This window comes from Chiloscyllium punctatum, chromosome 36 (genome assembly GCF_047496795.1).
Source record: "Chiloscyllium punctatum isolate Juve2018m chromosome 36, sChiPun1.3, whole genome shotgun sequence".
In the NCBI taxonomy this organism is placed as follows: Eukaryota; Metazoa; Chordata; class Chondrichthyes; order Orectolobiformes; family Hemiscylliidae; genus Chiloscyllium; species Chiloscyllium punctatum.
Window position 1 is genome coordinate 4,730,967 of NC_092774.1, and position 23,175 is coordinate 4,754,141.

The 23,175-nt window shown below is 46.0% G+C and overlaps 1 protein-coding gene across 1 annotated transcript in view; it reads right to left on the reverse strand.

Annotated features, from left to right (window-relative positions):
- Window positions 1–21,535, reverse strand: part of LOC140461121 (M1-specific T cell receptor alpha chain-like) — an 89,795-nt gene extending 68,260 nt beyond the window's left edge. Inside the window, exon 1 of the mRNA XM_072555884.1 lies at window positions 21,477–21,535. Within this exon, the coding sequence (XP_072411985.1) occupies window positions 21,477–21,525 (49 nt within the window). The 5' untranslated portion in view covers window positions 21,526–21,535. The remainder of the gene's footprint in view (window positions 1–21,476) is intronic.
- Window positions 21,536–23,175: the final 1,640 nt, after the last annotated feature.

A 23,175-nucleotide genomic window follows, 5' to 3' on the forward strand; every position in this document is an offset into this window, starting at 1 on the left:
CCACTATCAGTCTGGTCCCAGCACCAAAGATAAGCTTGTTGATGCCCGAGTTCACACAGTCCTACACTTCCTGACAAAAAACCCTCTCCCAGTTAGTGACTGCTCTGTGCCTGTGCCACCCAATGTAATTTCAACCAGAGAGCAGCCACTTTATGTACAGTATTCATGATGTTGCTTTAACCAGTTCAAATCAGTTTCCTAAAGTCATTCACTCAGAAACTGTCAGTCTCTCGATTCCATTCTCAGTTGCAAAAAATTAGCTTCGCTCTCACAATATTCGCACACCTCCTTCAACAGTTTGACCCAGGCTTACAGAGTGAGTTGCTATTCTGTGAGATCTACTCTTGCAATCTGAGGGAAGAGCGCGTCCATTTAACACAGATCGACTCTCCTCACTCTTTCCCTGTCTGGCTCCCTCTATCCCCCTACCCATATTAATGAGTCGTATCACAGCGGTCTGAGTGTGGCCTGGACCAGGGCAGACCTGGATGACTTCTGCTTGTTGTCTGTTTAGAGACGTCGCACGCATCGATTTGGAGCTCAGAAATTAATGAGCGCCTCACGATAATTTCTGTTGTGACATGGACTCTTCGGGGGCAGCTTTCTCTGTCCAATTGGACAGTGTTCCTGCTTTGATGAGCCACGAGGTTTAGCGACCTAACTCAATCCTGGGTCTGTCCTGACCCATTCCCCCTCACCCAGAAGGATTCCCACACAGGCTCAGACCTATCGATGCTGTACTCTACAAAACGAAAAGGCAGAAACGGTCCCAGATTGGAAATGAACTTCACATATGGTGGTCTTGCTGGATGCTATTTCCAGTAAAGAAAAATAGACACACCCACAACAAGCTCCTCTACTAGACATAAGCACTTTAGAGGTGTTTCTGGATACCTACTTGGCTCCACAGTTAACTTTGTCCCCTCTCCAAAGATAAGCTTAGTACCAGCTCCATCATTCACACAGCATTGCAACCCTTCACAAAAACCCAGCTGATGTGGTTACATTGAACAAAAGGGCAGGAGGGAGGCCATTCAGCCCCTCCAGCCTGCTCCTGCTTTCAGGATCACCATAGCTGATGTCATGTCGGTCTCAAACCCCCCTCCTCCCCCAACTCTGCAGCCCTCACCCCCATCGCACCCTCGAGCAATTCCTTGCTCACAGTGTGTACAAGTCTGCTTGACATTGACTCAATTTCCCAGCATCTACTGCACTCTGGGAGAGTCCATTGCCACACGTCCACCCTTTGAGGGATATAATTTCTCTCCATCTCTGTTTGCAACCTCTGTTTCCCCTTCGTCCTGGAATTAGAACCTCTTGCACTAGATTCCTCCCCCCGAAAGAGACCAAGCAACACCCCCCCCCATCTGCTTTGCCAATCTCCCGAACCCCCTGCATTTAGCATCGACGAGATCTCCTCTCTTGATATTACAGAAACAGCCTAACCTACTCCTCTCTCCCTTCATAGGACAAACCCCCTCATCTCTGGGAATGATCGAGTGACCCTCCTCTGAACCTGCCTCCAATGCAGCTACATCCTTCCTCAGGTCATAACTGGACACGTTATTTTAGGAAAAATCTCCTAGTCCTCTGCCCACTCCACCAAAAACAGGATGGAAACTGACATGTGTTGAGGGATGGCTGGAAATCAGCAGAAATCTGATTTTCTGGCCTTTTGTAAATCGTGAACGTCCAGGACTCAGCACAACGTCGTTGAGAAGGATATGAAAAACAAGGCACATCACAGAAACAGGTCGCTGACTCTGACTGGTCAGTTCCAGTAGTTATACCTCACACACAGGAAGCCTCCTTCGCTCTTTACCCAGCTCACTCATACCATTCCCCTGAAATATTTGACTCTAATGCCAACACTCATCCAGGATCTCCTCAAACCTAAACTTGCCCCATATCATACAGTCTAGCAGGTGCCTTGCTCCCGAGAACAAAGTCTGGACGCCTTCCAGGAGACTTTGAACACCAAGAGATGGATTGTGGGCAGGATAGTGAACAGAGAGATGGATCAGGAAGTGGACAGCCTGGAGATGTTACTGAATACCTACTTGGCTCCACGGTTAACGTTGTCCCCTCTCCAAAGATCAGCTTGTTTACACCTCCACCATCCACACAGCACTGCGCCCCACAACAAAAACCCAGCCATACGCTGGCTCCCATTATATTCTGCTCAGCCTAGAAACCTATTTCAGATCCGTACTGACCCCACGCATCAAACACAAAGGAGTAATCAATATAACAAAGACGGTTCAAACTTCGAGGATATGTCCACAAGTTGAATTATTTTTTAAGGGATTAAGACTAAAAGTGAACACTCCAGCCTGAAAATAGATTGACCTTCTACATTCTCCAGGAATACCTACTTGGCTCCACCGTTAACTTTGTCCCCTCTCCAAAGATAAGCTGATCAGCAACTCCAGTATTCACACAGCACTGCGCCCCTCAGCAAAAACCCACCCCAGTGGAGTGATCATTACCATCTTCATTCTCTGGTGGGTACAGAGTGGGATTAACACATTAATCATTGGGTAGCAACAGAGAGCAACTTCAGGAAAGGAGATTTACTGCACAGGATAACATTTCTCCGATGGGAATACTTTCTCAGTGTATCTGACTGTTTCAAGGTTAATGCTTTCAGTCTGATCCCTAGCCTGCCGCTCAATAACCACTTACCTCCTGTATTGGAGGTGGTCACTAAAAGATCCACCTTATACAAACCAAAGTAGTGGACATTTTCTCATAGAGGGGAAAGTGAGGACTGCAGTGCTGGAGGTTAGAGTCAAAAGTGTGATGCTGGAAAAGCACAGCAGGTCAGGCAGCATCGGAGGGAGCAGGAGAATCAACGTTTCAGACAAGAACCCATCATCAAGAATTTCTGATGAAAAAACGTTCCTGATGAAGGGCTTATACCCGAAATGTCGGTTCTCCTGCTCCCTCTGATGCTGCCTGACCTGCTGAGCTTCTCCAGCACCCCACTCTCCACCCCAACATATTCTCATGGTCAAGATTACTTTATCCAGTACGAGATGTTATAGATTTGTTCACGGAAATCGATTGGGTGCTCAGGAATTAATGAGAACCTCATGATAATTTCTGTTGAAGTAATGTACTCTGTGGAAAGAATTTTCACTGTCCAACTGAAGAGTTTTCCTGTTTTGCGGAACCTCTCTGACTCGCTATCTACCTCTATCCTTGGTTTCTCCTGAACTTTCCCCACAGATCCAGGTACACAGGAAGATTCCCACTTCAATCCCCACAGGCTAATCACCTCAGACATTGTCGGGTTTAACACTGTAAAGCAAAGGGACAGAAACCATCTGATATTCAAGATTACAGATCTCAGTGGATGTTTCGTATAGAAACATGCACGGACACACACACACACACGCACACAGACACACACAGACACACACACACACACACACACACACACAGATGCACACGCACACGCACACACACACACACACACACACACACACACACACACACAGACACACGCACACACACACACACACACACACACACACGCACACACACACACACACACACACCAGATGTAAGCTGTGTGGAGGTGTTACTGAAGACCTACTTGGTTCCACGTATAACTTTGTCCCCTCTCCAAAGATAAGCTTGCCAGTAGTTACACCATACACACAGCACTGCACCCCACAACAAAAACCCAGCCTTCGACTGGCTGCCATTATATTCTGTTTACTCGAGAAACAAATGTACTGACCCCCACACCTCAAATACAGAGGAATAATCCACAGAACAAAGGCATTTCAAACTTTGAGGATATGTTGTTAAATTAAGGTTTTTTTTTCTGGGATGAAGCCTGAAAACGAATACCCCATCCTGAAAAGAGCTTGACCACCTACATTCTCCAGGAATACCTACTTGGCTCCACGGTTAACGTTGTCCCCTCTCCAAAGATAAGCTGATCAACACCTCCACCATACACACAGCACTGCGTCCCACAACAAAAACCCAACCCAGTGGGAGTGTTCGCTACCATTTTATTCTCTGGTGGGTACAAAGTGGGATTAACACATTAATCATTGGGTAGCAACAGAGAGCAACTTCAGGAAAGGAGATTTACTGTACAGGATAATGTTTCTCGGATGGGAATAATTTCTCAGTGTATCTGACTGTGACAGGGTTAATGCTTTCAGTCTGATCCCTAGCCTGCCGCTCAATGGCCACTTACCTCCTGTATTGGAGGTGGACACTAAAAGATCCACCTTATACAAACCAAAGTAGCGGACATTTTCTCATAGAGGGGAAAGTGAGGACTGCAGGTGCTGGAGGTAAGAGTCAAAAGTGTGATGCTGGAAAAGCACAGCAGGTCAGGCAGCATCGGAGGGAGCAGGAGAATCGACCTCTCGGTCAAGAGCCCTTCATCAAGAATGTCTGGTGAAAAACAATTCCTGATGAAGGGCTTATGCCCGAAACGTCGATTCTCCTGCTCCCTCTGATGCTGCCTGACCTGCTGTGCTTTTCCAGCACCCCACTCTCCACCCCAACATTTTCTCATGGTCAAGATTACTTTAACCAAGAAGAGATGTTGTGGATTTGTTCACAGAAATCGATTGGGTGCTCAGGAATTAATGAAAACCTTAGGATAATGAACTCTAGAAGCAAAGGGACAGAAACTGTCCAATATTAAAGATGGATTTCACATTTGGAGATCTCAGTGGATGCTTTGTACAGAGACACACACAGACACAGACACACACAGATACAGTAACACACACACACGCAAACAGACAGACTTACAGACAGACAGTCACGCACACACACACAGATGCACACACCAGCCGTAAGCGGTGTGGAGCTGTTTCTGAAGACCTTCTTGGTTCCACGGTTAACTTTTCCCCTCTCCAAAAATAAGCTTGTCAGCTCCTCCACCATACACACAGCACTGCGCCCCACAAAATATACAACCCAATCTTAGACTGGCTGCCATTGTATTCTGGTTACTCCAGAAACAAATGCCAGATCCGTACTGACCCCACACCTCAACCACAAAGGAATACTCCATAAAACAAAGGCGTTTCAAACTTCGAGGATACGTCATCATTTTGAGGTTTTTTTTCGGCGATTAAGACCAAAAAGTGAACACCCCATCCTAAAAATAGATTGACCATTTTCATTCTCCAGGAATACCTACTTGGCTCCACCGTTAACTTTGTCCCCTCTCCAAAGATAAGCTGATCAGCACTTCCAACATTCACACAGCACTGCGCCCCTCAGCAAAAACCCACCCCAGTGGAGTGATCATTACCATCTTCATTCTCTGGTGGGTACAGAGTGGGATTAACACATTAATCATTGGGTAGCAACAGAGAGCAACTTCAGGAAAGGAGATTTACTGCACAGGATAACGTTTCTCCGATGGGAATAATTTCTCAGTGTATCTGACTGTTACAGGGTTAGTGCTTTCAGTCTGATCCATAGCCTGCCGCTCAATAACCACTTACCTCCTGTATTGGAGGTGATCACTAAAAGATCCACATTATACAAACCAAAGTCGCGGACATTTTCTCATAGAGGGGAAAGTGAGGACTGCAGGTGCTGGAGATTAGAGTCAAAAGTGTGATGCTGGAAAAGCACAGCAGGTCAGGCAGCATCGGAGGGAGCAGGAGAATCAACGTTTCGGTCAAGAGCCCTTCATCAAGAATTTCTGATTTAAAACAATTCCTGATGAAGGGTTTATGCCCAAAACGTCGATTCTCCTGCTCCCTCTGATGCTGCCTGACCTGCTGTGCTTTTCCAGCACCCCACTCTCCACCCCAACATATTCTCATGGTCAAGATTACTTTAACCAGTGAGAGCTGTTAGAGGTTTGTTTACTGAAATCAATTGGGTGCTCAGGAATTAATGAGAACCTCATGATAATTTCTGTTGAGATAATGTACTCTGTGGAAGCAGCTTTATCAGTCCAACTGGAGAGTTTTCCTGTTTTGAGGAGCCTCTCAGAATCACCATCTAATTCTATCCTTGGTTTATCCTGAATCGTTCCCACAGATCTAAGTAATCAGGAAGATTCCCATTTAAATCCACACACGATAATCACCTCAGACATTGTTGGGCGAATACTCTATAAAGCAAAGGGACAGAAACTGATATTCAAGATGAATTTGACATTTGGAGATCTCAGTGGATGCTTTGTACAGAAACACACACACACACACACACAGACACACACACACACACACACAGACACACTCATCAACATATACAGACACACACACAGAGACACACACAGACACATACAAACACACATACATATAGAGACACACAGGCACAGAGACACACATGGACGCACTCATAGACATATAAACACACACAGGCATATAGACACACACAAACAGACGCACATAAACACACACAGATATACACACATGCACGCAGACAAACACACACACACACACACACACACATTCACATGCACACACACAAAAAAAGCCGTAAGCTGTGTGGAGGTGTTACTGAAGACCTACTTGGTTCCACGTATAACTTTGTCCCTTCTCCAAAGATAAGCTTGCCAGCAGTTCCACCATACACACAGCACTGCGCCCCACAACAAAAACCCAGCCTTAGACTGGCTGCCATTATATTCTGTTTACTTTAGAAACAAATGTCAGGTCTGTACTGACCCCACGTCTCAACCCTAAAGGAATAATCCATAAAACAATGGCGTTTCAAACTTTGAGGATATGTCATCATGTTGAGGTATTTTTTCGGGGATGAGGACTGAAAGCGAACACTCCAGCCTGAAAATAGATTGACCTTCTACAGTTTCCAGGAATACCTACTCGGCTCCACGGTTAACTTTGTCCCCTCTCCAAAGATAAGCTGATCAGCACCTCCAACATTCACACAGCACTGCGCCCCTCAGCAAAAAAACCCACCCCAGTGGAGGGATCACTACAATCTTTATTCTCTGGTGGGTAACAGAGTGGGATTAACACATTAATCATTGGGTAGCAACAGAGAGCAGTTTCAGGAAAGGAGATTCACTGCACAGGATAACGTTTCTCTCATTGGAACAATTTCATGTGCATCTGACTGTTTCAAGGTTAATGCTTTCGGTCTGATCCATAGCCTGCCGCTCAATGACCACTTCCCTCTTGTATTGGGGTTGATTACAAAAACATCCATGTCATACAAAACAAAGTAGCGAACATTTTCTCATGGCCAAGATTACTTTAACCAGTGAGAGATGTTGCAGATTTGTTCACAGAAATCGATTGGGTGCTCAGGAGTTAATGAGAACCTCATGATAATTTCTGTTGAGATAATGTACTCGGTGGAAGCAGCTTTATCTGTCCAACTGGAGAGTTTTCCTGTTTTGAGGAGCCTCTCGGAATCACTATCTAATTCTATCCTGGCTTTCTTTTGAACCTTTCACATAGGTGCGGGTACCCAGGAAGATTTCCACTTCCATCCCCACAGGCTAACCCCCTTTGGACATTGTAGGGTTTAACTCAGTAAAGCAAAGGGACAGAAAGTGTCCGATATTTAAGATGAATTTGACATTTGGAGACCTCAGTGGATGCTTTGTGCAGAAAAACAGACACACACACACACAGACAAGGTGCAAGCAGTGTGGAGATGTGACTGAATACCTAATTGGCTCTACAGTTAACTCTGTCCCCTCTCCAAAGATACGTTTATAGCCAGCACCCCGAGCATTCACACAGCACTGCGCCCCTCAACAAAAAAAAAACCCACCCCAGTGGGAATGGTCTTGACCATCTTTATTCTCTGCTGGGTACACTTGGGCCACACACTGTGCCTTTCCTCAAAGCTGTCCCACAGACACTAAACGTGTTGAAGTACTTTCTAAACCAGTGCTGATTTGAACTATCTGCTTCCTATAAATAAAAATTCCTAACTCAGAGCAGAGTGCCTGGTGGGTCAGCCCCATGATAATCCGGGGATATTACCCCGAGTACGGTATTCCTTGCTGTACCATATCTGCGGTCTGGGGAATTATTATCTCTGCTGACCTACTCATGGTCGCTATCCAACACAAGCCCGTGGACATTATTCTGTGACAATCCCCAACACTGACTTGGCTCCACGATCAGTCTGGTCCCACCTCCAAAGATAAAGCTGAGGCCACTACACACACATTCTGACAAAAACACTCTCCGAGTCAGTGACTGCTCTTTGTCAGCATGACTAACACTGGTGCAAGCAGACTGCACCCATGTTAAGCAGGTTAGTCATGACATTGCCTTCAGGAGTTGGAATCAGTATCCTAACATTGTGCATTGTCAAAATGACACTCATTGGCTTCCACTCTCAGTCATGACTAACTTCCAAAGATTAGCATCCCTCTCAATATGCTTAGATTAGATTCCCTACAGTGTGGAAACAGGCCCTTCGGCCCAACAACTCCGCACTGACCCTCTGTAGAGTAACCCACCCAGACCCATTTCCCTCCGACTAACACACCTTCCATTATAGCCAATTCACCTTTGGACAGTGGGAGGAAACCGACATAGACTCAGGTAGAACGTGCAAACAGACAGCTACCTGAGGCTGGAATGGAACCAGGGATCCCAGCGCTGTGAGGCAGCGGTGCTAACCACTGAGCCACCATGCCTGCCTATTCGCTTACATGCTTGAACAGTCTGTCCCAAACCCCCAGAGGCCGTTATTCAAATGTGGGATTCACTATTGCAACCTAAGGTAGAGTCTTTCCATTTAACACAGAGACTCACTCTCCTCACTCTCTTACTCTCTGGTCTCCTCTATGCACCTAACTGCATTGATGCATCATATCTCAGCGGCTTGAGTGTGACATGGCCAAGTGCGGACCCGGGACACACGGAGATTTCCAGGCATCAGTTCATACTTGCAGAAGTCACACACATCGACTTGCTGCTCAGGAACGAATGAGAACCTCTCGATAATTTCTGTTGAACTAATGTACTCTATGGATGCAGCCTTCTCTGTCCAACTGGACAGTGCTTTACTCTCTAATTCTAACCTGAGTTTCTCCTGAACCTTTCCCCCTGATCCAGGTAATCAGGAGGATTCCCTTTTCAATCCCCACAGGCTAATCGCCTCAGACATTGTCAGGTCAATACTCTATAAAGGCAATAGGCAGAAACTGTCTGATCTTAAAGATGAATTTCATGCGTGGAATCTTAGTGGATGCTTTGTACAGGTGAAAAAAATACACACACACATTCTCACGTAGCAGACATTACTGAAGACCTACTTGGCTCCACGGTTAACTTTGTCCCCTCTCCAAAGATCAGCTTGTTTACACCTCCACCATCCACACAGCACTGCGCCCCACAACAAAAACCCAGCCATACGCTGGCTCCCATTATATTCTGCTCAGCCTAGAAACCTATTTCAGATCCGTACTGACCCCACACATCAAACACAAAGGAATAATTGATAAGCTAAAGGCATTTCAAGCTTCCAGGATTGGTCCTCAAGTTGAATTATTATTTATTTTTTTCAGGGATTCAGACCGAAAGCGAATTTGAGGAAAGGCTGAGGCACTTGGGGTTGGTTTCATTGGAGAAAAGAAGGTTGAGGGGTGACTTGATAGAGGTGTACAAGATGATTAGGGGGTTAGATAGGGTTGACCATGAGAACCTTTTTCCACGTATGGAGTCAGCTATTACGAGGGGGCATAGCTTTAAATTAAGGGGTGGTAGGTATAGGACAGATGTTAGGGGTAGGTTCTTTACTCAGCGAGTCGTGAGTTCATGGAATGCCCTGCCAGTAGCAGTGGTGGGCTCTCCCTCTTTATGGGCATTTAAACGGGCATTGGATAGGTATATGGAGGATAGTGGGCGAGTGTAGGTTAGGTGGGCTTGGATATGCGCAACATCGAGGGCCGAAGGGCCTGTACTGCGCTGTATTTTTCTATGTTCTATGTTCTATGTACTCCAGCCTGAAAATAGATTGACCATTTACACTCTCCAGGAGTACCTACTCGGTTCCACCGTTAACTTTGTCCCCTCTCTCAAGAGAAGCTTATAACCAGTTCCAGTATCCACACAGCACTGCGCCCCTCAGCAAAAAAAACACCACGGTGGCGTGCTCAGTACCATGTTTATTCTCTGGTGGGTACAGAGTGGGATTAACACATTAATCATTGGGTAGCAACAGAGAGCAACTTCAGGAAAGGAGATTTACTGCATAGGATAATGTTTCTCCAATGGGAATAATTTCTCAGTGCATCTGACTGTTACAGGGTTAGTGCTTTCAGTCTGATCCCTAGCCTGCCGCTCAATGGCCACTTACCTCCTGTATTGGAGGTGGTCACTAAAAGATCCACATTATACAAACCAAAGTAGCGAACATTCTCTCATGGTCAAGATTACTTTAATTAGTAAGAGATGTTGTACGTTTGTTTACAGAAATCGATTGGGTGCTCAGGACTTAATGAGAACCTTAGGACAATTTCTGTTGAAATAATATACTCTGTGGAAGCAGCTTTATCTGTCCAACTGGAGAGAATACCTGTTTTGAGGAACCTCTCGGAGTCGCTGTCTAACTCTACCCTGGGTTTCCCCTGAACCATTCCTCCCCGATCCAGGAACTCAGGGAGATTCCCATTTCAATTCCTGCAGGCTAATCACCTCAGGCATTTTCGGGTTTAACTCTATAAGCGAAAGGACACAAACTGTCCGACATACAAGATGAACTTCACATGTGGAGATCTTAGTTAATGCTTTGTACAGAAAAACAGACGTACAGACACACAGACACATACACACACACACACACACACACACACACACACATACACATACACACACACACACACTCACGCACATGCACACACGAGACGTAAGCAATGTGGAGATGTTTCTGAATACCTACTTGGTCCCACGGTTAACTTTGTCCCCTCTCCAAAGGTAAGCTTATAACCAGTTTCAGTACTCACGCAGCACTGCGCCCCACAGCAAAAACCCACCCCAGTGGGAGTGATCATGACTATCTTTATTCTCTGCTGGGTGCACTTGGGGTACACTCTATGCCATTCTGCCGTGCTGTCCCACAGACACTTACCCGGTGGAAGTGTTTTCGAAACCAGCGCTGAATGAATTAGGTCCTAATCTGGTTTTGAAAACTGGAAACATTCTCCCAACACAGAGCAGAGCGCCTGGTGGGTCAGCCCCACTGATAATCTGGGGATGTTACCCTGAGTATGATATCCCTTGCTGTACCGTATCTGCGGTCTGGGGAATTATTATCTCTGCTGACCTAATCAGGATTGTTATCCAACACAAGCCCGTGGACATTATTCTGTGAAAATCCCCAACACTGCCTTGGCTCCACTACCAGTCTGGTCCCACCTCCGAAGATAAAGCTGAGGCCATTACTCACACACTCTGACAAAAACTCTCTCTGAGTTAGTGACTGCTCTTGGTCAGGATCACTAACACTGGTGCAAGCAGACTGCACCCATGTTAAGCAGGTTAGTCATGACATTGCCTTCAGGAGTTGGAATCAGTCTCCTAACATTGTGCATTGTCAAAATAACCCTCATTGGGCTCCACTCTCAGTCATAACCAACTTCCAAAAATTAACTGCTCTCTCACAACGTTCACATATATTCTTACACGGTCTGACCCAAACTCCCAGTGTTGGTTATTATTCTGTGAGACTTCCTGTTCACAATCAAAGGCAGAGTCTGTCCATTTAACACAGAGACACTCTCCTCACTCTCTCCCTCTCTGGACCCCTCTGTCCCCACCTAACCACATGGATGAATCAGCTCTCAGTGGTTTGAGTGTGACGTGGACACGTGCGGGCCTGGAACACACGGAGATTTCCAGGCATCAGTTCGTATTTGCAGAAGCCACCCACATCGACTTGCTGCTCAGGAACGAATGAGAAGCTCTCGATAATTTCTGTTGAACTAACGCGCACTGTAGAAGCAGCCTTCTCTGTCCAACTGGACAGTGCTCCACTCTCTAATTGGTTTCTCCCGAACCCTTTCCCCCTGATCCAGGTGCTCAGGAGGATTCCCTTTTCATTCCACACCGGCTAATCGCCTCAGGTGTTGGAGGTGTATACTGTATAAAGCGTAGAGACAGAAACTGTCTGAAACGAAAGATGAACTTCCTATGTGGCCATCTTAGGGGATGCTTTGTGCAGAATGAAAAACACCCACCCACCTGCATAACAGAAGTAAGCAGTGTCAAGTGTTTTTTGAATACCTACTAGGCTCCACGGTCAACCTTGTCCCCTCTCCAAAGATAAGCTTGTTTGCAGCACCACCATACACACAGCACTGCGCCCCACAGCAAAAACCCAGCCATACGCTGGCTCCCATTATATTCTGCCCGGTCTAGAAACCTATTTCAGATCCGTACTGACCCCAAGCATCAACTACAAAGGAATATTCGATATCACAAAGATGCAGCAAACTTCGAAGATATGTCCACAAGTTAAATTATTATTTTTTTCAAGGGATTAAAACTGAAAGCGAACACCCTAGCCTGAAAATAGATTGACCATCTACATTCTCCAGGAATACCTACTCGGCTCCACGGTTAACTTTGTCCCCTCTCCAAAGATAAGCGGGTTAGCACCTCCACCATACACACAGCACTGCGCCCCTCAACAAAAACCCATCCTAGTGGGAGGGATCATTACCATCTTTATTCTCTGGTGGGTACAGAGTGGGATTAACACATTCATCATTGGGTAGCAACAGAAAGCAATTCAGGAAAGTACATTTGCGAAACAGGATAATGTTTCTCTAATTGGACTAATTTCCCAGTGCATCTGACTGTGACAGGGTTAATGCTTTCAGTCTGATCCACAGCCGACTGCTTAATGACCACTAGCCTCCTGTATCTGACTGCCTGACCTGCTGTGCTTCTCCAGCACCCCACTCTCCACCCCAAACATATTCAAGATTCCTTTAACCAGTACGAGACGTTGTATGCTTGTTTATAGAAATCGATTGGGTGCTCAGGAACCTTGGGATAATTTCTGTTGAAATAATGTACTCTGTGGAAGGAGATTTCACTGTCCAACTGGAGAGTTTTCCTGTTTTGAGTAGCCTCTCCGAGTTGCTATCGAATTGTATTGTCTCAGGTAGATTCCCACTTCAATCCCCACAGGCTAATCTCCTCAGACATTGTGGGGTTTAACTCTAGAAAGCAAAGGGACAGAAAGTGTCTGATATTCACGATGAATTTCACATGTGGAGATCTCGGTGGATGTTTTGTACAGGGACACACAAACACATACGCACACACACACACACACACACACACACACACACACACACACACACACACACACACACACACACACACATGAGACATAAGCTGTGTGGATGTGTTACTGAATACCTACTTGGTTCCACGGTTAACTTTGTCCCCTCTCCAAAGATAAGCTTGTCAGCACCTCCCCCAAACACACAGCACTACGCCCCACAACAAAAACCAAGTCTTAGACTGGCTGCCATTGTATTCTGTTTACTCCAGAAACAAATGCCAGATCCGTACTGACCCCACGTCTCAACCACAAAGGAATACTCCATAAAACAAAGGCGCTTCAAACTTCAAGGATATGTCATCATTTTGAGTTTTCTTTTTCAGGGACTTAGACCGAAAGCGAATACCCATCCTGAAAATAGATTGACCATTTAAATTCTCCAGGATTACTTACTCGGTTCCACTGTTAACTTTGTCCCTTCTCCAAAGATAAGCCGACCAGCAACTCCAGTATTCACACAGCACTGCGCCCCTCAGCAAAAACCCACCCCAGTGGAGTGATCATTACCACCTTTATTCTCTAGTGGGTACAGAGTGGGTTGAACACATTAATCATTGAGTAGCAACAGAGAGCAACTTCAGGAAAGGATATCTACTGAACAGGGTAATGTTTGTCTAATTGCAATAATTTTCTCAGTGCGTCTGACTGTTACAAGGTTAACGGTGCCCAGTGGAACCCCTCTGCTCTCTCCATCTGCTCCTACCAATCTGCTCACAGAAACCTTTCAGTCTGATCCATAGCCTGCTGCTCAATGACCGCTTGCCTCCTGGATTGGGGGGTGGTCATGGAGGATCTGCACTGGACATAACAAGCTGGCAAAAATATTTGTGAATTTCAGGACTCCTTTAGTCAATCAGGGACATTGTTGAATTCATTTACTGAACTCACACGTTTCGGAATGTGATGTTTCGGAATTAATGAGAAACTCATTCACCCTGTACCCTGTAGAATGTAGCCGGTGGACGCAGCTTTCTGTGTCCAACTGGGCAGTGTTCTTGCTTTGAGCAGCCTCTTGGCCTTGCCATCTAAGTCAATCCTGGGTTTGTCCCGAAACATACCCCCTCATCCCCGGGTGCACCCACTTCAACCCACACATGCTAATTGCCTGAGACGTTATAGGGTCTACACTCAATACAGCAACTGGACAAAAACTGTCCGATATTCAAGATGAATTTCACATGTGGATATCTCAGCGGATGCTTTGTACTGAAAAACAGACAGACACACACAGACACACACATACAGTAACATACACACACTAACATACACACACAGACACATACATAGACACACACAGACACACACGCATTCACAGACACACAAACAGACACACTAACATGCACACACAAACAAACACTCACAGACAAACACACATAGACAAACACACAGACACACACACACAAACACACACACTAACATGCACACAGACACACACATAGACACACACACAGACACACACACTAACATACACAGACACACACAGACACACACACACTAACATACACAGACACACACAGACACACACACACTAACATACACACACAGACAAACACACGCACACTAACATACACACACTAACATACACACACACTAACATACACACACAGACAGACAGACAGACAGACACACACACACACACACACACACACACACACACACACAAGCAGCATGGAGATGTTATTATATACCTACTTGGCTCTACAGTTAACTTTGTCCCATCTCCAAAGATAAGTTTATATCCAAAAACTCCAACATTCACACAGCACCACGCCGCTCAGCAAAAACCCATCCCAGTAGAGTGGTCATTCCCATCTTTATTCACTGGTAGGTACACTTGGGGCACATACTATGTCATTCTGAAGTGCTGACCAACAGACACTGACCCTTTGGAAGTAATTTCTAAACCAGCGCTGGTGTGAGTTAGGGCCTATCTGCTTTTTATAAATAAAAAACATTCTGCTTCAAACTCAGAGCAGAGCGCCTGGTGGGTCAGCCCCACAGATAATCTGGGGATGTTACCCCGAGTAACCCCGAGATGTTACCCCTTGCTGTACCATATCTGCGGTCTGGGGAATTATTATCTCTGCTGACCTACTCGTGATCGCTATGCAACACAAGCCCATGGACATTATTCTGTGACAATCCCCAACACTGACTTGGCTCCACTACCAGTCTGGTCCCACCTCCGAAGATAAAGCTGAGGCCATTACTCACACATTCTGACCAAAAAACTCTCTCTGAGTCAGTGACTGCTCTTTGTCAGGATCACTAACACTGGTGCAAGCAGACTGCACCCATGTTAAGCAGGTTAGTCATGACACTGCCTTCAGGAGTTGGAATCAGTTGTGCATTGACAAAATAACACTCAGTGGTTTCCATTCTCAGTCGTGATCCACTTCCAAAAATCAGCTTCCCTCTCACAATGTTCACACGCTTTCTCGACCAGTCTGACCCAAAGTCAGTTACTAAAAGGTGAGATTCGTCGTTGCAATCTAAGGTAGAGTCTGTCCATTTAAACTCAGTGACACTCTCCTCACTCTCTCCCTGGCTGGCCCCCTCTATCCACCTAACCACATTAATAAACCATATCTCAGTGGCTTCAGCGTGACATGGTCAAGTGTGGACCTGGGACACACGGAGATTTCCAGGCATCAGGTCATATTTACTGAAGTCACACACATCGACTTGCTGCTCAGGAACGAATAATTTCTTTCAAACTAATGTACTCTGTGGATGCAGCCTTCTCTGTCCAACTAGACAGTGCTTCACTCTCTAATTCTAACCTGAGTTTCTCCTGAACCCTTTCCCCAGATCCAGGTGCTCAGGAGGATTCCCTTTTCAATCCACACAGGCTAATCGCCTCAGACATTGCAGGATCTATACTGTATAAAGCAAAAAGGCAGAAAAAAAGGGCAGTCTGACATTAAAGGCTGCATTTCCCACGTGGAAATCTCTATGGATGGTTTGTGCAGACAAAAAATACACACACACACACAATCTCACATAACAGCCCTAAGCAGTATCAAGTTGTTACCGAATACCTACTTGGTTCCACGGTTAACTTTGTCCCCTCTCCAAAGATAAGCTTATTACCAGTTCCTGTATTCACACAGCACTGCGCCCCACAGCAAAAACCCACCTCCCGTGGAGTGATCATTGCCATCTCTATTCCCTGGTGGGTACACTTGGACACGCTCTATGCCATTCTGCAATGCTGTCCCACAGACACTCACACTGTGGAAGTAATTTCTAACCCAGCCCTGATGTGAATTAAGAACTAGCTTTCTTTTTAAATACAGTTCTCATGATCCCAACTCAGAGCAGATCTCCTGGCGTTTCAGACCCACCGATAATCTGGGGATGTTACCCCGCGTACAGTATCCCTTGCTGTACTGTTCCTGTGGTCTGGGGAATTATTATCTCTGCTGACCAACTTCGTGATCCCTATCCAAAACGGGCCAGTGGACATTACTCTGTGACAATCCCCAACACTTACTCGGCTCCACTATCAGTCTGGTCCCACCTCCGAAGATAAGCTTGACGTTTCCAGTATTCACACAGCCCTACACCTCCTGACAAAAAAACCGTTGAGTGTTCCTTGTCTGCACCACCAATGCTGTTTCCAGGAGATGCACCAGTATCCGTTTTTTTTTACTCATGACATTGCTTGCATCATTTGGAATCAGTTTGCTCAATGTTCCCATCAGAACTCAGTGGATTCCACCTACAGTCCTGATCAAATTCCATAACATAACTTCCCTCTGACAATACTCACACATATCCGAACCCAAACCCCCAGAGCCAATTCTTATTCTTTGACATTTGCAATTGCTTTCTGAGGTCGAGTCTATCTATTTCATTTACAGAGACTCTGTTGACTCTCTCCCTCTCTGGCCCTCTCTATCTAAACCACACTAATCAATGATATCTCAGCATGATGTCGGCAACTGCAGACCTGGGATGCACAGAGATTGCAAGGCATCCGTTGATATTTACGCAAATCACATCCATCCGTTGGGTGGTCCGGAATTCACGATCATTTCTCCTGGAATAATGCACTCCATGGAAGCAAATTTCTCTGTCTAACAGTTCCTGCTTTGGGGAGAGTCTCAGTTTCGCCAGCTAGTTCTATCCTGGGTTTATCCTGAACCTTTTCCGCCTGATCCAGGAACTCAGGAAGATTCCACTTCAATCCTCAAATTGTCTCAGACATTGTAGGGTCTATCGTGTATAAAGCAAAGAGGCAGGAACAGGCCAAAATTCAAATGAATTTCACACGTGGAGATCTCAGTGGATGCTTTGTACTGAAAACCAGGCACACACACTCACTCAAGTGACAGATGTAAGCAGTGTAGAGCTGTTACTGAATACTTACTTGGTTCCACGGTTAACCTAGTCCCCTCTCCAAATGTAAATACATATCCAGCCCCTCCAACATTCACACAGCACTGCATCCCTCAGCAAAAACCCACCCCAGTGAATTAGGGACGGTACAACTTTTATAAAATAAAAACATTCTCTTGATCTCCACTCAGAGCAGAGCGCCTGGTGGGTCAGCCCCACAGATGATCTGGGGATGTTACCCCAAGTACGGTATCCCTTGCTGTACCACATCTGTGGTCTGGGGAATTATTATCTCTGCTGACCTGCTCATCACTGTAATCCAACACAAGCTTTTGGATATTATTCTGCGAAAATCCCCAGCACTTACTTGGCTCCACTATCAGTCTGGTCCCAGCTCCAAAGATAAGCTTTTTGGTGCCATCATTCACACACCCTTACACTTCCTGACAAAAAAAAACCCTCTCCCTGTTCGTGTCTGTTCTTTGCTTATCCTGTCGATGCAATTTCAACCAGAAAACACACATTTTACGGATATGACTCATGATATTAGTTTCATCGTTTGGAATCATTTTCCTAAAGGTGTCCACTCGGAACCCAACACTCAAATGATTCCAACGTCAGTTGTGACCATCTTCCAAAAATTACCTTCCCTCTCACAATATTCGCACACATTCTGAATCAGTCGAAATGAACATTCCAGAATCATTTTTTTTTTCTGTTAGATGGATTGTTGCAATCTATGACTAGTTATGTCCATTTAGCACAGATATACTGCCCTCCCTCTCTCCCTCTCTGGCCCCCTCCATCTACCTTACCACGGTCATGAATCAAATCTCATTGGTTTGACTGTGACCTGGGCATGTGCAGACCTGGAACACACAGATATTTCAAGGCATCAGTTCATATTTACAGAAATCACAGGCATCAATTTGCCGCTCAGAAATGACTGGAAACCTCCCGATAATTTCGAATGGAAGTAATCTATTCGACTGGAAGCACGTTCCTCTGGACAACTGGACAGTGTTCCTGCTTTGAGCAGCCTCTCAGCTTCTCCATTCAATTCCATCCTGGGGTTTTCCTGAATGCTTCCCCCAATCCAGGTACACAGGCAGATTCCCACTGCAATCCACCCAAGCTAATCGCCTCAGACATTGTAGGGTCTATACTCTATAAAACAACGGGACAGAAACTGTCTGCCATTCAAGATGAATTTCACATGTGGAGATCTCAGTGGCTCCTTGTCCAAAAATTAAATGCACACTAACAAACTCACATCACAGACATAAGCAGTGCAGTAGTGTTGTTTCTGAATACATTCTTGGGTCTACAGTTGTCCCCTCTCCAAATGTAAGCTTACTAACAAGTCAAGCGTTCACATAGCACTGCACCCCACAGCAGAAAAACCCACCCCAGTGGAGTGATCATTACCATCTTTATTCACTGATGGGTACACTTGGGGCACACGCTATGCCATTCTTCAATGTTGTGATATAGATGCTAACCCTGTCCAAGTACTTTCTAAACCAGCGCGAATGTGACTTAGGTTGTACCTGCTTTATTTTGTAAAAGTCCTCCTGATTCCAACTCAGAGCAGGGTGCCTGGTGTGTCAGCCCCGCAGATCATCTGGGGATGCTCTCTCGAGTACAATATCCCTTGCTGTGCTGTATCTGTGGTCTGGGGAATTATTATCTCTGCTGACCTACTCGTGGTCGCTATCCAACCCAAGCCCGTGGACATTGTTCTGTGACAATCCCCAACACTTACTTGGCTCCACGATCAGTCTGGTCCCACCTCCAAAGATAAGCTTGTTGTTAGTATCCACACAGCCCTACACCTCCTGACAAAAACTCTCTCCCAGTTAGTGACTGCCCTTTGCCTGGATAAACAATGCAATTTCAAGCAGATGGCACCCATGTAACGTGCATTACTCATGACATAGCTTTCATCGTTTAGTATCATTTTCCTAAAGTTGTCCATCCAGAACAAAACACTCACTGCATTCCACTCTCTATCACAACTGACGCCCATAAATTAGCTTCTCTCTCAAAATATCCGCAGAATTCCTAAAGCATCTCTAACCTAAACTCCTACAGACTGTTAATTTCTTTTTGTGATTTGCTATTGCATTCTAAGGTAGGCTGTATCCATTTAACACAGATATATTGTCTCCTTCTTTGGCCCTGTCTATTCACCTAACCACATGCATGAATCATATCTCAGTGACTTGAGTGTGACCTGGACAAGTGCGGAGTTGGGACACATGAAGATTTCAAGGTGCCAGCTCATATTTACGGAAATCGCACGCATTGATTTGGCGCTCAGAAATTATTGAAAACATCACAATAATTTATTTTGAAATAATGTACTCTGTGGTTCCTTCGTCTGACTTGACAGTGTTCCTGCCTTTTGGCCTCGCTGTCTAATTCTGTTCTGGGTTTCTCCTGAATCTTTCCCCCTCACCCAGGTACTCAGGTCGCTTCAATTCTCACAGGCCAATGGCCTCTGAAACTGGAGGGTCCATACTCAATAAAGCAAGAAGTCAGATATTCACGATGGATTTCACCTGTGGAGGTCACTGCAACTGCTTTGTACAGAGAAAAGTTCACAAGCACACCCACATAATAGACGTGAGCAGTGTAGGGGCATTTCTGAATACCTACTTGGCACCACGATTAACTTTGTCCCCTCTCCGAAGACAAGTGGGTTACCAGCTCCGTAATTCCCACAGCAATACAGCCCATAGCAAAAACCCAGACCACGTAGAGGCAAAGAATATAGGTCCAGGGCTTCAGCCCTTCAAGCCTGCTTCCCCATTCAGTCGCATCTTGGATGATCATCCAGTCCAGTCTCCTCTTCCGGCTCTCTCCCCACTACCCTTGGCTTCCTCTATCCCTAAGAAGTACATCACAGTTCACCCTTCACAGCTTACAATGCTTTGACCTCAAGCAATTTCCTATGGGGTAGATTTCCACAGACTCTGCCCTCTCTGAGTGAAGACATTTCTCCTCAGCTCCGTCCTACCCCGTCTCCTTCAGATTGCGACCCCCGATTCTGGACTCCCCTCCGTTTCCTCACTCCCTCAGTCATCAGCGACATCTTTCCTGCATCCACCCTGTCGAATCCTGTCAGGATGTGATAGATTTCTGTCAGATCTCCCCGGCACCTAACTCCTCGAACACCTTTCTTCAGGTTGTCAAAAGCGATTTCTTGCTCACTCTGACAAGGATATTTCTTGGCAGGTGCAGGGAGCGTCCAGTCCAATGTGAAGCAAGAACTAATTTCAAGCGAGCATCTTTAGCTAAGGCCAAGTCAACCCAAACTGCAATTCCTGAAGCAGCCACGTTCCCCGTGTCCTGCCCTTTTTTGGACTAATGGAAACCATGTTTGTTCAATGCTACCTCTCCTCACTAATCCCTTCTGGACCTGACGGATTGATTGTTACATTCTAGGGATGTGACAGCACGCTATGACTGGGATTAGGTCATTAGTAACTGCTGGAATCTGATCAGAAACCTCGAATTCTCATCCTTCCCAATTCTGAAAGGAACAAGGTCCTGTTGAAATTATCGCAGCAAGTTGAACGAATCACCTTTTATTGGAGACCCCTCGATCTGACCTCTCTAATGCAGTGGAACCTGTATGCTCTTCTCAATGCTATCCCATTCCCTTGTCCATTTGAAAAGCCTATGGTATTCACTATCACTTTACTGTAGACCAGACCCCCTAGCCCGGCCTGACAGATGTTGCGGATTGAAATGTAGCCACGGGGATCTGATGACAGCATCTCACAAAGAACAACCTCGACTCGGGAATAAACAACGATCAACAGAATGTCACTCACTGGGCTCCACTGTCAGCTTGGTTCCAGATCCAAATGCGAGTTTGCCCATGCTGTTTGCACAGTGTTACACGCCAGTGCAGAAACTCTGACACACACACACACGCACCCACACACCCACACATGCACAGACACACACACACACACTCACACACACAGACACATACACAGACACACACACACACAAGGATAATTCAGGGAGAGGGAGATATAAACCCTGGGGAAACACACACACACGCACACACAGAGAGAGAGAGAGAGAGTGAGAGAGGGAGAGAGAGAGGAGGTGCACACACACACATGCACACACACACACACACACACAGAGAGAGAGAGAGAGAGAGTGAGAGAGGGAGAGAGAGAGGAGGTGCACACACACACATGCACACACACACACACACACAGAGAGAGAGAGAGAGAGGGAGAGAGAGAGGAGGTGCACACACACACACATACACACACACACACGCACACACACACACACACAGAGGGAGAGAGGAGGTGCACACACACACATACACACACATACAGACACACACACACACAGACACAGAGAGAGAGAGTGAGGCGCACAGAGAGAGAGAGAGAGAGAGAGAGTGAGGCGCACACACACACATACACACACATACAGACACACACACATACACAGACAGACAGACAGACAGACAGACACACACATGCTTGCATACACACGCACACACACACAGACAGAGAGAGAGAGAGTGAGGCGCACACACACACATACACACACACATACACAGACAGACAGACAGACAGACACACACACACACACACACACACACACACACACACACAGCACCTCAACTGAATGGTTATTCTGATGGATCTTTCAAGTTTCCTTGGCAAAGTAAGAACAAATGCCAACCCTTGCATTGCTCCCATCTTATTGAAATCAATTGGTAGTCATCACACATTCAAGGGCCGAATGTTCAATCATGGTCTGATCTCAGTCATAGAACAGAGAACAATACAGTGCAGAACAGGCCCTTCAGCCCTCAATGTTGCACTGACTTGTGAGCTCATCTAAGTCCATCGCCCTACACCATCCCATCATCAACCATGTGCTTATCCCTTGATTATTTAAATCTCCCTAATGTGGCTGAGTTAACTACATTGTCAGGCAGGGCATTCCACACCCTTGCCACTCTCTGAGTAAAGAACTGACGTCTGTCTTAAATCTATGACTACTTGGTGCCCCTGGTTTAAGCAGAAATCTAACTCCCATCTCAGTGACTGCTGCTTACTGGGCAGCCCTTACCAGGGTGAGCAAAAGACTCAGTGCCAACTCCCAACACCAAGTGCTCGAGACGCCCCCTCCCCAGTGATAGCTCCCAACCACAGTGCCAGTCCTCAGTGTCTCTCTGCTACATTGCCTGATTGAAACTGTCCTTCTGTTCGCTGACTGGAAATTCCCCCAATGGTTTATTAGCAACTCCCCGTTAACTTAACCACGAGTTCAAAGTCAAACCCACACTGCATTATCCTTTGAGGACCCTGCACTTACTTGGTTCCACAATAAGTTGGGTGCCAGCTCCGAATACCTGCTTTTGAGTACTGTCACTCACACAGCCCTATGCCTCCTGACAAAAACCCTCCCTGTTCGATTCTGCTTATCGTCTGTCTGACTGTCTGGCTGGTGCTTTTTGAATGGACAGGCTTTAATTTTACATCTTTTATCTAT